At 26.3% G+C, this 17613-nt stretch overlaps 2 protein-coding genes and 1 pseudogene across 2 annotated transcripts; all 3 read left to right on the forward strand.

Moving 5' to 3' along the window:
* Positions 1-2389: 2389 nt before the first annotated feature.
* LOC112691724 lies at positions 2390-3389 on the forward strand. Its single transcript, XM_025566096.1, has 5 exons — positions 2390-2405; positions 2470-2885; positions 2974-3148; positions 3211-3286; positions 3356-3389. Exons 2-5 carry the CDS (start codon positions 2820-2822, stop codon positions 3387-3389), a joined length of 351 nt encoding a protein of 116 aa, XP_025421881.1. The 5' UTR covers positions 2390-2405; positions 2470-2819.
* Positions 3390-3500: 111 nt separating this feature from the next.
* Positions 3501-4594, forward strand: LOC112691725 (annotated as a pseudogene).
* A 1132-nt stretch (positions 4595-5726) lies between these two features.
* On the forward strand, positions 5727-8079 carry LOC112691726. The gene is made up of 2 exons (XM_025566098.1): positions 5727-6941; positions 8074-8079. Exons 1-2 carry the CDS (start codon positions 5727-5729, stop codon positions 8077-8079), a joined length of 1221 nt encoding a protein of 406 aa, XP_025421883.1.
* Positions 8080-17613: the final 9534 nt, after the last annotated feature.

Here is a 17613-nt window from a genome sequence, read left to right on the forward strand (position 1 = left end):
TACAGTTATGCGTACAGGTCCTCGTAGAAAGTCGCGGGTGAGAAGAAATACTCGAAAGAACGGAATTTTCAAAAGTCCAATAAAGTTGCGACGGAAAACCAAGTTTGATCACGAATCCGGTTCGGAATTTCATTGTTGTGGAAATATCATTTCGCCGAGCACAATATGTAAGTGGAAATACAAACTACTGCGTAAGGCCACGTTCAACATTTCCTAATCCATTCAGAGCCTGTAGGCCGTCGCGAATGCCCAGGCCAACAGCAGTGCGCAGCGATAGCATTTTAAGGGCGCGCGTTAACAGGGATTTTATTCAAACTGTGGGTCATACTGCACACATTGGCCAGCAGCTTAAGCACCGCCACCGGTGTGGACCTTTCGGAAAAGTGCTCCTACTCGCAGCTAACGAAACAAAACCATACAATATTCATATAATGCACAACATGTATATATTGATGATTTTGAAATCAATGATCCCTTAGGTTCAAATGCAAATTTCTAATCTATATATGCTCTATATTATAGTTTTCCTCTAAGTAAAAATAATTCTAAAATTTCAGAAATATATTTAGCAGCTTTAATTAAATCAAAAAATCTAAAAATTTTTGAGAATGATTTATGTTTTAAGAATTTAGTTAATGAATTAAATAGCCTAGAAAGAGATGGCATTTCTATAAATACACCATGTGGTATAAAAAATGTGCATTTTATTTTAGGTTTAGTTATTGGGGATAACTTGGAATTAAATTGTATATGCGATTTTAGTAAGTCATTTTCTGTTAATTTTTATTGTCGATTTTGCAAAGTAAATAAATCATTGACTAAATATTTGGCTGAAGAAAATGAATCAATGCTTAGAAATGTTCATAATTATTGCATAGATGTTAAAATAAATGACTTTAAATTAACAGGTGTATACAATGAATGTATTTTGAACCAAATTGGTTCTTTCCATGTTACAACAAACTACTGTATTGATGTAATGCATGATCTTTTCGAAGGCATTTGTCTCTACAATTTATGTCACATTCTTCTATATTATATTTCAGAAGTTAAAATTATTTCCTTAGAAACTCTAAATAATAGAAAACAATATTTTAACTATGGTACCATAGAAATAGGTAACAACTCTCATATTATTGAAAAACATAATTTATTAAAATTTAATTTGAAAATGTCAGCAAGAGAAATTATGTGTTTTATTCATTTTTAACCCTTGATGATAGGTGATTTAATACCTAATAATATTGATGATATTTGGCTATTTTTTTTTAAATTTTCTTGAGATAGTTGACATATTGATGTCACATAAGCTTTTACAAGATTTAATTTCTTACCTTAAACGATTCATAAAAAAACATAATTTAGACTATGTTACATTATTTAATGATACATTGAAATCGAAACACCACTTCTTAATTCACTATCCTTTAATACTCGTAGTTCAAAAATCTGGTCCACCTAGACATTTTCGATGTTTTAAATATGAATCCAAACACAGAGAATTAAAGATGTATGCCCGTGCAATCACATCCAGAAAAAATATAACCTTATCATTAGCAAAAAAATGTCAATTAAAGTTTGCTGATTTTTTATTAAATGGTACAAAAAACGATGATGTTATTATAGCTGATAAACATAAAATTAATTGTAGTAACCATGAAATAATAGCTGATCATTTAGGAGACATATTAAAAATGTATGAGTGCTATAAACAGTTGAAATTTAAAGGCACGGTATATAAAATTGGTTATTATTTAACAAAATTTATATTTGAACTTAATTTTTATGAAATTGTTGAAATTATTCTACTACATAGAACAAATAAAATTATATTAATTCTCAAGCAAATTAAAGTTGATTGCTATGTTGAGCATTTGAAATCATATATGGTTGATAAAAACAAATCTGAAATTCTCACTACAGCTATGCCTATAGAGGATTTTAATGGTCTACCTATAAACATTAATACAGTTATAGATGGATCTTTAATGATAAGATTAAAAGAATATTTTTAATGCAAATGTATAAATAGGTATTTGATATTACTATATCTTAAATAAAATATTTCACTTTTATCTTTAATTACTAATTGTTATTGTTTAAAATTACATTTTTTTCATATTAATATGCCTATTCTTAATTTATTTTTTACTGTACTATTATTAAAAATTGAACGCATTACACAAACTATCTATAAATTTGTAAAAATTAAAGATACAGATATAGACAAAAATACACAATGAGCGATACATACCAGTTTCAAGACTATTCAATGGATTACAGTGGTGTATATCATAACCAACCGTTAATGAATATGCTATTATTTCCACCATTGGAAAATGTTAATGAAATTAAAGCTCTGTTAGAGTCATGGGATCTAGTGTTTTTGCAGCAAACTTGCATAGGTACACTGCTGATATGGGTAGCCATTTATAATGTATTTTAATCTTGATTTAATAATTTGTTTAGATAATTACATTGACATAAAATCTCTAGAAAATATGTAAGTTCATCACATAGAGAAGCTTTTATCATCTTATCCACTTGGTATATTAATTAAATTTGAGACAAGTCTTAAGTTATGGCAAAAAACACTTCGTCAAAACTCTAATAGTTTTACCAAAAGCCACTCATGTGATACATCAACAATATCTATTCCTCAGTTTAGTACATCATTTTGTCTTGAAACAGTACTTGAAAAAAATAGTCAATGTGATTATGAAATTGATTATTATGATCAAAATAATTGTTTGAATGATTCATGTAGATCATTAATCGTAAATGCCATTATTAATCATATAATAAAAGAAAAAACATCCATGTCTATAACTTTGGAAAATTGTATAGGAGAAATCATTGTTGCTAAGTTCCCTACTGAAATAAAAGTAAGTATACCTATTTAATAGTTTAAATTAACTATGAATCTAGAATCAATATTAGATTTGTATACATTTTTAATTAATTTAATTTCAGGATATATACTTCATTAAGGACTCAATTAATAGAACACCTAAAGGAAAAATATATTCAAAATATTTTAATACCATCAAACAGCTAAAAAACCATGGACTACTTAAAAAAACAAAATACTCTAAAGAAATCAATTTACCTACGAGCCGATCATCATCGTCATTTGATGGCATAACAGGTATGTAGATTGCAAATTAAATGTATTTAAAATTTTTTACAATGTAAACTATTCATTTTCAGAAATTGAAGATGTCAGTTCATTGATTTCACAACTGCATCATGAAGTTCTTACATGGCCTGATATAGAGAATATATGGTTAAAAACTACAAATTATAGATTGAAAAATATTAAAGAGGAAAGCAATGTTTTTTTTTTAATTGGAAGCACTTTAAAGAACCTATGGGATATAGACTTGTAAGTCAATTATATTACCTACGAAAATGATCATTGCTTTTTATTATATTTCATTATTTCATTAATTTTGTAAATATTAAAATATTTTTCACAGGATGGTATTGATTTTAAAAAAATGTATCCTTTATGCAATTTTATTGAAAACTTTGAAAAGTCACAGTCAATCTTGGTGACTATTATGAAAGAAAAAATAAAAGATCTTGGTTTAAAAAATCAATTAGAAGAAATGTTGAAAACTCCACATCTAACTGAAAGTAAATAATGCAATGTTGAAATATTTACCTATAACATTGTATTATTTAATAAATAAAACATAATTGTTGATACTCACAAATTAATTAGATTTATATATATTTTTATTTATTAATTTTAAAATTAGCAAGTGAAATATTTCAATAAAAATAAAGGCTAAGCCTACTATTGATTTGTAAAAACGACCAATTTATATTTTAAAAATTATCATCCGGTATTTACATAGTAAATTATAAATATACTAATTAGATATAATACATCAGCACTTCAAGATTATATTTTACTTTAATACTAGTAAATTACTACTTACTCAATGATGATTTTCAAAATCGAACGGGTCATTAAAACACATTAAATATATTTCAAACTATTTTTTAATATTATGTTATAATTAGAGTGTTTTTTATTTAAATTGAATAATATTTATGTATTCTTTATTTTTATTAATATATTTTAATTACAATTTTTGTTTGATTTTAGATGGTAAAAATGCTGTTATTTATTTCCTTCTTCATTCCGTGTTTGTTCCAACTGCTAAAAAAACAACCAGAGATGAAAATGGCAAAATTAGTTTAAAAAAATTTTCTATTCGAGAATCTCAAAACAATTTTGTCATAACTGGAAAAACAAGTGCAGAATTGGAGGAAATTTTGTCAAAGAACATCACACAAATTCAACCATGTCTATTAGTAGTTGGAGAAATTAATAATCCTAAACAAATCATGGTTTATTTTGATAGCATTAAGTATGTAATTAGTACTATAATAAAAGCAATTAAAATCTGTTTTTTCAATTTTTTATGTATTTAACATTGAGTATCCAATAGAATGTGGAAACTTTTGGTTATTTATCCAACAATATTATTTTAAATTTAAAACTTCATATGATAAACCATGTATATAAGTGAATCAAACAATTTCACAACTCAAGGCGATTGAAAAAAATAAAAAATATTAAGTTGTTGAATGCAAGTAATAAAGATTTGTAAAAATGTATATTGTTTTAATAATTTACTCCTCAGAAACTCCATATGATAATGCACTAATGTATAAGTATAATGATTTTAAAACATAGAATACATTATTGATTTTATTTATTGGCATTTATAATATTAAAAATTTACTTTTATTTCAGTAAATAAAAGTCATAATTAAATTAAATTAAATGTATTAATTTAATAAATAAATTTTTATTTTTAAAATTGATTTGGTTAATTTAATAAATATAACTATGGAATCAATAAATATATGGTAAATTTAATGACTTATGTAGAAGATTCTTTCCAGATGTATAAAATACAATTGATAAACTTATAATATTTTTTTTAATTCAATAATTTTATTTATTGACTGTGAGTTTATTAAAATAAAATTTGTATTATTAATAATTGTGCTAATTGACCGTATTTTAATAATTTTATTATTAAATCAACTCATAGTTTTATTGATTTTACCTAGTTTTTTGGTTCAGTATGTGTAGAGACAATATTAAAAAAATATCCGTGTCGTGGTCGAAAATATGGTATGATATTCTTACATTATCACTAGGGCTAGGGAGTTTGCATGTTTTTAAATAATCATTAAAAACATAGCTAAGTAACATAGAAATTTATTTCATGGTAATACGAGTTCATATTTAAAATTTATAGTTGCATATTTTGCATATTTGACCATTTTTTAATTATAAGTGCATATTTGAGCATTTTTAATATGAAAATGATAGTTTTATAATTAAATAAATATTTTATACAAACAATTTGAAATATTAATTTTATGGTTTTATATATATATATAATTAGTATTGTTGTTTTTCTCGCCGAACGCTCCCATTGTTATTTATGGACTATGGCCATAATGGTATACTTCACAAGTGATTCCGATAGACGATAGCCGATAATATTACCAAAATAACATTCTATGAAATTATGACATATATTTATAATCCCGTAGATAGGACGTTCTGTGATATTTTTATTTTTGATTAGTTGACAGTTGTTGTTGTGCGTTCTTCGTATCGTGTTTTCGTGCCGTGATATTTTCTTTTTAAGAAGTATCGTACTATTGCGTGAATTCTTAATAAAATAATTAAAATGCCTAGACCAAAGCCTAAAACTTATGATCGGCTAAACAATTTTATTAAAGAATTCGGTGAAATAATATTTTTGGCAGATAACTCTGTTTTATTTTGTAAAATATGTGACATAAAAGTTAGTGCTGAGAAAAAATTTACTGTTATTCAACATATTAAAACAGCAAAACACATCCAGGGTTTAAATCGACTACAATTGAAACCAACTAAAACTCAGCAACTTGTATCCACGTCTTTCTCCAAGAAAAACGATTTTAATAGAGACTTATGTAAAGCGATGTTATCAGCCAATATACCATTGTATAAACTGGAAAATAAACATTTTCGAGAATTTTTGGAGCTATACACTAAAAAAGAAATACCGAAAGAAGCCACTCTCCGTAAAGGTTATGTCGACGATTTATTTTTAGAAACAATTGAAAAAATTAAAAATTGTGTTGATGGAAAAAAAATTTGGGTCTCGATAGACGAAACCACTGACGCAGAAGGACGCTTTATTGCCAACGTTATAATTGGAACTCTTACAGTAGACGATCCGGGTAGTATTTTTTTGTTGAATTCGGAAAAGTTAGAAAAATCAAACCATTCGACCATTTTTAAGCTTTTTGACCAATCAATGAACTTGCTCTGGCCACAAGGTGTGAAATACAATGAAGTGCTTTTATTTGTAACCGATGCCGCGCCTTACATGATTAAGGCCGACAAAGCGATTCAAAATTTGTACACTAAAATAATTCATGTAACCTGCTTGGCACACGGGCTTCATCATGTTGCTGAAGAAATAAGAAACCAGTATAAAAACGTCGATCAACTCGTATCTAATGTGAAAAAAACTTTTCTTAAGGCACCGTCACGTATTCAAACATTAAAATCTGTTGCATCTGATATTCCATTACCTCCGCAACAAATTTTAATCAGGTGGGGTACTTGGATTGATGCTGCTTTATATTATTGTAAATATTTTGAAATTATTAAACAAGTTATTGATATGCTTGATGAAAACGATCCAGAATCCATAAAAAAATGTAAGCAAATTTTAAAATCAAATAATTTGGAAGCAAATTTAGCTTTTATCATGTCAAATTATGGATTTATTTCTACATCTATCACTCGACTTGAAACCAAAGGCATGTCACTTACTAAATCCATTAAAATAATTAAAACTACAAAAGAATCTATACATTCAGCAAAAGTTGGTGGATGCGCTCAAGCTAAGGCAATTTATGAAAAATTCCAAAAAGATATGGAAAAAAATGTTGGATTTGTGCAACTACAAAAAATATCAGACATTATAAGTGGACAAAATGAATCTATGGACGGATTGCCAACAGATATTAGTAGTGGTGATATTCCGTTTTTTAAGTTTGCATCAATCAGTTCTGTTGACGTGGAACGTTCCTTTTCAAAGTATAAAAATATTTTGGCTGATAACAGGAGGTCATTCGAATTTTCCAACTTGAAAAAATATCTCATAGTTTAATGTAATGCTCAAGGTAATAAATACAATATTAATTAAAACAATTTACAAACATATTCAATTTAAAAAGTATTTTTTTTTATTTTAGACTAGAACTCGGGTGTTAGAAGAAAATCAATTATTTATTATGACAAGTTTTTTTACTATAAATTAAAATTTTATTAATTATGTATTCATATTAAAATAAAAAGGTTTTTATTAAATACTGTTATTTATTTTTTTTAGTGCATATTTTAATAGCATATTTGGTAATTTTTAAAGGCATAAATGCATACATATTTTAAGGTTTTTTAGGGAATGAAGTCCCTAGCCCTAATTATCACTATACTGCGTGATGTATTACTGATGATACATTCAGTACATGTTTATGTAGAAGCTTTTATATTGTAAATAAATTTGCAATTTCATATTGATCATCGATAAAACAAGTTTTTAATGAGTTCCAACAGTGTTTTTACAATGGCCTTGGATGGATGATAGTGAAAATAATGTGATTTAATTTGATAAAAAAAAGTATCAAAAACGTATATTTCTTGGTCACATTTAACATTGATATTAGTGGTGAGAATTATCGTTCCTTTTGTGGAATCGTTCCAATCGGTACATTTACAATAAAGTATCGATTCCAAAATGCTCGTTATTTCGGTACAATCGGTACAATTTTTATTAGTTACAATTCTATTCGGAACGATCAAGTATACAAATGTTTTCCGGAAAGGATCTCAAAAGCTACATCATTTCCGAAAGATATAATAGATTATCAACAAAAAAACACGGAAATGTTAATATTTTCAAATAAAAATTATTTCCATACGAATAAATAAATTAATTAAATACTATTATTTTATTTTTATCCCTTTAATTATTTTAGGCTTGAGCAAATAGACTGATTGATTCCGTATACAGTGTAAAAGACACTGTACAGCTAATACTAAAATGCTAGGATAGTAAGGCGAGATGTATTCGTTTCAACACCGTTTCAAACGACAAAATCCGTATTTGTATTACAAGTTAATGTAGCGTAATTAAATCCTCCACCGATGGAATGATCATGGAGCGATTAATGTACTCGTTCCTACTCGTTTCATCTATGTAATCGTTGCATTGTACTGAATACACCGGTAACGACCCACCACCAATTGACATTGTGGATTATTGTATCTTTTAAAAATGTTATTTCATTAAATATGTTATACAATTTATTTTTATGCATCGAACATACGTTATGTAAAACTAAGTATCCTTATTTATACATATTTTTAAGTGTATCACCCACGATACATAAAGCGTGAATGACTTTTATATCATAATACAAATGAAAACCGTTAATGAGCAAATGTATCATGGATGATACACAAATATTTATAATAAATTGTTTTTTTATACTTTGTTTTGATAAAACCGTATTGTAATATTTATTAGTATGTTTATACCACATAAATAATAAACAATTAATAGTTATTACATTATTATAAAACCATATTAATAGTATTGATAGTAGAAATTCGTGCATTAAGAGGTTTCTAATAATATTTTATTACTTTTTTATTGAAAATTAGATAACTTTTATTTAAAATGTTGTAAATTTTACTTTATAGTCTAAATGATGTATTATTTTTGAAGGTTTAAGATAGCGAAACATATTTTGAGTGACTCTCAAAAAATTTATTTGATGAATTTTGATATTTGTGATGACTTGGATTTTTCAGATGTGGAATTTAACTTGAGTAAGTATGTATTTTATTTTGCTGTGCCTATGATTTTTTTTTTAACCTTTAATTTATGAATAATTGTTTTTAGATGATGTAATGAATAATATAGATTTATAATAGGATATTGAAATCTTTATATTAGAAAAAATGTAAATCTATTCTTCTTCTTCTTCTTGGGTATTACCGGCCACTAGGACCAATCCGTCAAACATCCAGTCCTCCAGGTGTCTCGATCCGCTGCTTTTGTTTTTCAATATGGGCCACCATTCAACGATACCACGTCTCTTTTTACTATATCTTTCCATCTTAAACGGGGGCGTCCAAGAGGTCTTTTTCCTACTGGGTTCTCTATCAATACCATGTGCAGCAGTCCGTACTGAATACGCCACGCGTGACCTAATCTTAAGTCTCCTACTCCGGATTATATCCAATATGTTTGGCTACTGAAAAAGATCCTCCAGTTCTTTGTTTTTCCTTATTCTCCATCCCTCGGACTTCTGACTTCTTAATCAATATTGGTTTATATTTTTTAATAGCTTGTTTTAAATAGTTCGTTGCCACGTACTTTTTATTATATTAATTTCTTTTATTTTACTTTCTTCTTCTTTCTAAATCAATAATAAGCATTAAAAGCTTAATAAAATCGATAATTAAGTACATAATTTATAATTCATACCTCTTTCGACATTTTTTCGTAATGAGAATATTTTTCTTTCATTTCTTGTTCAAAAATCAACCATTCTTGAGCACGCCTTTCAGTGTTTAAACATTTATTTTTTGACTCACTTTTTTTTTAAGTTTAAATACAAATGGTTTACTTTTTAGTTCAGTTGCTGGACGAGCTTTAAATGTCCACTGAGACTATACTTTTCTTATTCTTAATAAAAAATTAACATTTAAAATTATAATTTAATAAAAAAAAAATTATTTATTGAATTAAAAGAGATATTTTAATACTCAGAACTATTCGTAAAAATCGAATTCCTAATTGTTAGTTTTCATCTGAAAAAATAATGCTTAAAAAACCCAGGGGAATTTCATATGAATATTTAACTGTATTTAACAGTGTTCCAATAACTTCAGTCATATGGAAAGGTAATAAATTGGTGACACTTCTTTCATCTTATTGTGGAATATTACCTGAAATGTCTATCAATCGATTTGATAAAAAAATCAAAAAGAAATATGGAAATAAAGTTCCCTTTTATATTTAAAGAATACAACCGCCATATGGGAGGTGCTGATCTCCTTGATTCTTTAATTAGACGTTATAAAATTAAAATACGAACAAAAAAATAGTGCATGAGGGTTTGGTACCACATCATTGATATATCAATCGTTAATGCATGGTTACTCTATAGACGAGTGGAAAATGAAAATTTAAAGTAAATACCTAAATTAAGTTTATTTGATTTTCGGCCAAATTTACATTTTCGTTGACAACGTCTGTACTTGCTCCAAAAAGAGGCAGACTATCTAATGAAGAAAAAAAAACAGATAAAAAATCCTGAAAAACATACTCATTTAATAACGCCTGAAGAAATCAGTAGAGATGATTTACATCATTAGCCAGAATATATAAAGAAAAAAAGGCAATGGTGCAAGTATCAAAAATGTGGAAAACTAACACAATGCACTTGTACTAAATGTGATATTTTTGTTGCGGTGTCAACAGAAATTGTTTTAAAAATTTGTGTACATACAAAATAACAAACAATTTTTTTATTCCTAATTAAGTAAAAATGTATTGTATAAATATGTTTAGTTTTAAATGTATTCAGTTTATAATTCTTATTATAACATAATATTGTTGAGACTTAAGAATAAATAAAGGTTTATTATTCGAAAAAAAAAATGTTTTATGTTTTAAGCGCGCGATTTATCATAGGTGATACATTTAAAAAAAAATCTATACAAATTAAAAAAAAAAAAATAATTTTCCAACGCTCCATAATTACAGATGCACAAATTTTTCCGCTAAAAAAATTTAATTCGCGCAGTCTAGGATTATATTATCGTGGACGCGATTGGCCGACGTCGCGTGAACCATCCGATGATCTGCATAGTTATCGATCCGAACATCAAGTTATTATTTCGAAGAACACGAAGAGTCGTGGCGACAGTACGAGTATAAATTATGATTATAAGCGAGCCAGTCGAGTGGTCCGAGCGGGATACAATATTATATTATACACTCGTCGTTGTATAATCTAATAAATTTAACATCGTCGTATAATATGATGGTGTAAGCAGAACGGTTTGATTCATCGCACATCGTTGGGATGAACTACTCAAAGTAATTTTAAGGAGGCCATTTAATAGAACTTTAAAATTTGGTGGGCCATAGTAAAAAGAGCGAAAAAAACCCAAGCTCATTATTATTAAATCGGCAGTTAGTATTTATTTTTTATAATTTAATTTTATGACTGAACCAATTCAATAAAATATGTATTTTATACCTATAGCCAGTAGCGTATTTTCATATTTTTCTGGGGGGGGGGGTCCACAGTTTATAATATAAATAATATAAATTAATTTTATTAATATAATCTATATATTATATTGTAATAGTTACGACCTTATAGTTAGTTTTTGGAGGAAGTTGAACTAAATATATAACGTAATAATCGTATAGTCTTATGTAATATTATACATATGTACCTATATATTGTATTTAGCATTATATATTATAGAGTAGGTGTTGTTATAAAATAAATTTTAGTTGTCTCGATTTTTTGGCCAACTCCTCTATCACTTCATCAACAGTAATTTCAACTTCCCTGTGAATGTTTAACATAACCAATTCTGCAAATGTGTAAGAATTTTAATTTATTTTTTATTTTTTGGAGAAGTTCTGGGGGGGGGTCCAGTATCTCTGGGCCCCCCCCCCCCCCCCCGTAAATACGCCACTGCCTATAGCTATATGTTAGCTATATTGTTATGGAAGTATAGTATTGTATTAAGATATTTAATATTTTAACGGTACCTAGTTCAATACTAGATAAGAATATAATGTTTTGAAAATGTAGGGCCAGATGAAATAAAGGGCGATGGTAATTCGCGGCACCTACTAGTGGTAAATGGTCACAACATGCACATATTTCTAATCACGTCCACTCGACCAAATTATATTATAAGAAGTCGATTTGTATGTTAAAACATATTTTATAATGTATATTAACTTTTATGGATACAAAAACTATTTTATTCAGCTAATATTTACAATTATTTTTATTATTTTATCATAAGCTTACCAATTTTAACTTAAATTAGGTATGTTATAAACTATAACACATTTTTCGGAATATAAAATAAAATACAAATAACGTACCAGTTTTGATACATTTTCTGTGGCAAATGACATGGTACAATTTGTTATCGGTTGTGCGTAGATTACAAAAATATACTATATATATATATTTTTTTTTCACGGTCACTTTTGCATAGATTACGTGATCCCGAAAAAAGTAAGCGAGCCACCAGTTACCCATGCCTGGTACATCAGTAAATATTTTGACGGAATGTACCCTTACAATCAGTTGTGACGTGTAGGTATTTCAAACTCTGTAAACGCATAATCAACCGAACTGAAATCTCCGTGTTTCTAGTATACCAAATAAAATAGGGCGAATCGTTGATTTAATTCTTCTGAAATTCTTAACATATTATTTATACTATAATTTTTTTTTTCATTTATAAATGATGACGATCTCGTAAACGTTTAAAAAAATTTTAATTTCAACGGACCTTTAATGTGTTCTTTCGTTTCGGTCAATGCAACGTGTTACCCATTCGTATAATAATTTTATATTATTGCCTTACGTGTGTTGTTGTGTGCTTATTTTGAGACATGTTATACATAGATAGTTTAAATTCCGTTTCAGCATTGAAATGTATTATTAATAATTAATGTGTGAATTTCTATTCAGCATTGAAAATGTACTTTACGCAAACACACGTTGTATGCAACACAAAATTATTTTTAAACCAAATTTTGTTTTCGTTGTTTAAATTCATTTAGGTGATTTTAATTTTTTTTTTTATAATTTATTTAGATCGTTAGTTATGTTTTCAAAAGCAACCGATGGAACGAGACGAAGACGGTACAACACAGTGTTCACGGTCGTAATATTCCGAATAAATTATAATTCATGCACTGTGTTTCTACGACAAAAAAGTAGTCGTCGATACCTACTCTTAATATTGTAATTTGTTTTTCCTTTCGTCGGTACCTTGAGAAATGTTCGCTTCTTGCACACTCATCAACAACCTCGCGGCGGACGATAAAACCTTCACGGATCAAAGGTATGACCCCGTGAAAAGTTTGGTCCAGTTAACGCTTATCTACCCGGCGTATAGCGACATACATAATTCACTCGGTACTGAACTGTTCACTAACATAATTTTATTGTAAACCAAATGGATTAACACTCATCGTGTCGACGTAGAAATACGTGAATAAATCAAATTTAAAATGCGGCTTGCAAGAGCGTTATTAAAAACGTTCGAGTGACCACCGTAGTCTAGGCCTGAATTATCTTCTGGTCACAAAAATAGTCAATTTGAAAATAAACAAGAATTTCAGAGCCGATGGGTTAAAAGATAGTAAGATAAAATACTCAAGAAATCAAAGTGTGCACATAATACTGTATCGACGTACTGATTTTTTTTTTTACAAATAATCTTCGGCAAGACCAACATCGGTATAGTTACATATAAGAGTTTAAATAATATTTTTGGTCGCTTGTGAGTATTTAATTCGAACCGTTTATAGTGCTTACGCATGTAAATTAATAATATTATTATTAAATTAATCGTATCTAGTTGGTTTCTTTTCGCACGAAAAGATCAAAAACAAAAAAATTATCATCTTAAACCTTAAGGAACGAGAGAAACTTTCGAATTACAAACGTGCAACGAAATTATTATAATAAAGATATTAGAGAGAGAAACACGATTTCAATTTGTGTAATTAGTGTTCCTAATTAAAAGAAAAATTGACGGCGTAATATTCCACAAAACGTTCAATCATCCATGGCTGTGCATACGATTTGTCATAAAATGTTTTTTTTTACTTGATACCGAAATGATAACATTAATACGTCTTTAAGTTTTGTTTACCTTTACTTTACTTATGTACTCATATTACAGTGTTTAAAGTCTCACAATACATTAAAATATATAAGATAATATCGCACATCTATATCAAAACAGTAACAACTCAAAACAAAACGCTTTTTTCAGGAATGTCGGTTTTGTTGATGGTACTTTGATATCATTCATTCAATAAAATGTAGTTACATTGCCATCTGACGGAGAACCTAATAGATAAAGATAAACCTGTTTTGTTGATTTATGTAACTTCGTTTGTAGAATCGAATAAATATTTAACTAAAAAAACCAACTTTTTGAGTTGTTACTGTTTTTATATGGATGTGCGATATAGTCATTACGAATACTGCCTAGTACTATAGTGTATAATACAGTATGCCTATACAAATTTGAACATCGTTATACAGTTTAAAAATATAACAAAGATAAGGATTATTACGTGTTTATGTAAGTTCTTTAAAAAAAAAAAAAAATAAGAAGAAATGTATTCTCTAGATTTTACTTAAATAAATGTAAAATATTTAGTCTTTGGATGCATATAAATTATAAATTTAATCCATAGTATTGATAACTATCAAGTATGATCAAATATGAAAATTATTGGACTTAGATTGTTAGACATAACTTCCCCAATAAAATTTCATATTCATTTTTGATACCACATGTATAAGTGAGGTTAAATCATAGAAAAACTATTCGTATTTAAATGCTTAATCAGTAATTTAATACATTTTTAAAAGTGTTTTTTATAAGACTATTATTAAACTAAACTAAGTACTCAATTTCTATCATAACGTACTTAGTTAACTAAAATTGTTACTTATCTAGTTTGATAATACTATTTAGTGGTGGTTATTAGATAATCAACTAGTAAAAAACAATTTAAGACATTTTTAACAGAACACTTTGAAGAAAGATTCAAAAGTTATTGTACTAAAAAGTCATAAAATGTATTGCATTTTTGTAGTAAAAAATATCCAAAACTGGACTTAAAAATTGCATTATGACTGTAAAAATACCCATAGTAACATTTTTATTTATCAAAATAACTATTAAAAAATATGTTATAAGTATTTTTTAAACGAACTATCGTATTACAAATGTGAGTTCTTCAACAACATATTTTAAAAAGAAAATTTATATTAATACTTAAATTGAGAGTTTTAGTCTGATCTACTAGGAGCCTACAAATAAAATGATCAACATTTAAAAAAGTAAATTACATTTTATTTTTTAAATACACATTTATGTGCCTACCTCAAAAATGATTGCATAACACGATAAATAATTTCTTTAAGTTCTTAAACAAGAATTATCACATATTCGAGAACAGCAAGCTGTGCAACTCGCACAGTTTTATTAAATAATATTTCTACCACTGCCATCACACTCGACAAAGCCCAAAATAATCATTATTTATTATCATTATATTATTCTGACATATTTAATATCCTAACATTGCTTTATTTCTTATGTAATAAAAATAATTAAATCATGTTAATAATAGTTAAATGTATCTAAAATTGTATAATAAATAAGGAAAATCAACAAAATTAAAATCACATTGCACTAAACATTTTTAGATTTTAATTTGTATTTGCATGGAATGCAACAATTTCAAAGTCTAGTTATATGTTTAGAAAAATACTGTATAACCTATGAAAATTGTTAGTAAAACATGTTTATACCGATAATAACTGTTGAAATGTTGATACATATAATGTTTTCAAAACAATATTAATACTCAATAAAAACTAAATATTTAAGAAATTTAATAATAAATAAAATATTTAAAAAATTTTAATTCTTACAACAAAAATAGCTTACAAGAAAATTAATAGTTTTTTAAGTACATAAGAAATGAACGAATAACAACTTAACACATCGGTCTTACAAAAAAAGGTAATACTTCATAAAACAAATAAATTAAATGCATAAAAATATTATTTGATAACAATAATTGATACAGTTCAATTTTAAACTAACAGCAATGTCAATTAATAGACTAGAATGTTAATTGGTTATTTTGTTTAATGTGTAAGGTTAAGTCAATAATTTCAGTTGAAAAAGGAGTCGATCATTGTAAAATATTATATTATAATATAATTTGAGAATAAAACAAAATGTTTAAATAAAAACCTTCAAACTAGAAATTAAAACTGTTAAAAGTGAAATCACTTATGTTTCTCTAGAGTTGTTACAGGTATAATTTGATGAGAACAAATAAAATATAAGATGATCATTTAAAAATAAATATTTATTGTTAAACAGATATTGTCATTGATTATATATATGAATAAAAACCAATGATTATAACTGTTTTCAAATCAGTGATATTACCTTCTCCATAACAATTTAATCAAACAACAATTTTCATTATATAACAGAAATAAAACAATAATAATAATAATAATAATAATAATTATCAAAGTAAATAATAAAATTAGTATCTGTTACTAAATAACACCAAATCTACCTTAAATATTGTCACATTTTAAAATACATAAAATATTTAATTCTATTACAATACAACAACATTGCATTTTTAAACCTTTCAGACCTGAATTTCAATAACTATGAGGGATATAACAAGTATAAAATAAACATTAAGAAAATAATATCAATTTGTTTTATTATTATAAAATTAAAGTTACAATGAAGTAGTTGTTTCCTAAGACTAATACAAAAAATTAATTATAGTGTGATTATTATAGATGTTTTATATAATGAAATACTGTTGAATAAATAATTAATATCAACACCAGAAGAGAATTTTTTTTTTTAGAGAAATTTGGTATAATTTATGAATTTGAATAATTATTAAATAACCAATAGGTACAAATTATAATAATATATGACTATGAAATATAATACACGTTTGTATTATTAGTTTAAGTAAAATCAACGTTTTTTTTTATTTATAAAATTGAAGTTAAAATAATTTTCAAGTAAAAGTTCATACATTTTTCGATTATTATTTTTTTTATTATTAATAATAATATGAAAACGATTTTATCAATAAAAGATTTATAAGAAATTAAATGCGAGGACAAATAAATAAATACCAGTACACCATTGTAATTAATTTGAAATTTTTAAATCATTTATAAAACACATTTAAATTTGAAAAAGTATATAAATCCAGGTTTGAAAGGTTACGCAAATATTTTAATTTATAGGGAATAAATTCGGTTTTACAGATAATTAATGGTATTGTTGACAGGTATACCACTACCATAAAAAACTATAAAATAAATAAAAATAATAAAATTTAATTTACAAACAAAAATATGTGATGTACACACACATAAATATTAGTGGTTACTCAAAAATGTAGAAACTGTAATCTTTTTTATGTATGAAAATAATTAAACTATTTTTTATGAACAATTTTAATTTAATTTAATTACCAAAATAATATGTATTATTATAATATATTTAAAATAGAAAATGTTAATTATTTTCTTTTTAAATAAAACTTACATTGAATTGGCCACTTGTAAGAAATACATTTTTGGAGTTAAAATCAGTCCATTTTGTTCTAAGCACATACGCATTAGAATTAAAAAAAATAAAAATTAAACAAA

This window comes from Sipha flava, unplaced genomic scaffold (assembly GCF_003268045.1).
Source record: "Sipha flava isolate LNK unplaced genomic scaffold, YSA_version1 66_pilon_pilon, whole genome shotgun sequence".
Classification (NCBI taxonomy): Eukaryota; Metazoa; Arthropoda; class Insecta; order Hemiptera; family Aphididae; genus Sipha; species Sipha flava.

Coding starts and splice junctions, on each gene's coding strand:
- LOC112691724 (XM_025566096.1), top strand. CDS start 2,820: ATGTCTATAACTTTGGAAAATTGTATAGGAGAAATCATTGTTGCTAAG. Junction 2,886..2,973: donor AGTTCCCTACTGAAATAAAA/GTAAGTATACCT, acceptor ATTTAATTTCAG/GATATATACTTCATTAAGGA. Junction 3,287..3,355: donor CCTGATATAGAGAATATATG/GTTAAAAACTAC, acceptor TTTAATTGGAAG/CACTTTAAAGAACCTATGGG.
- LOC112691726 (XM_025566098.1), top strand. CDS start 5,727: ATGCCTAGACCAAAGCCTAAAACTTATGATCGGCTAAACAATTTTATT.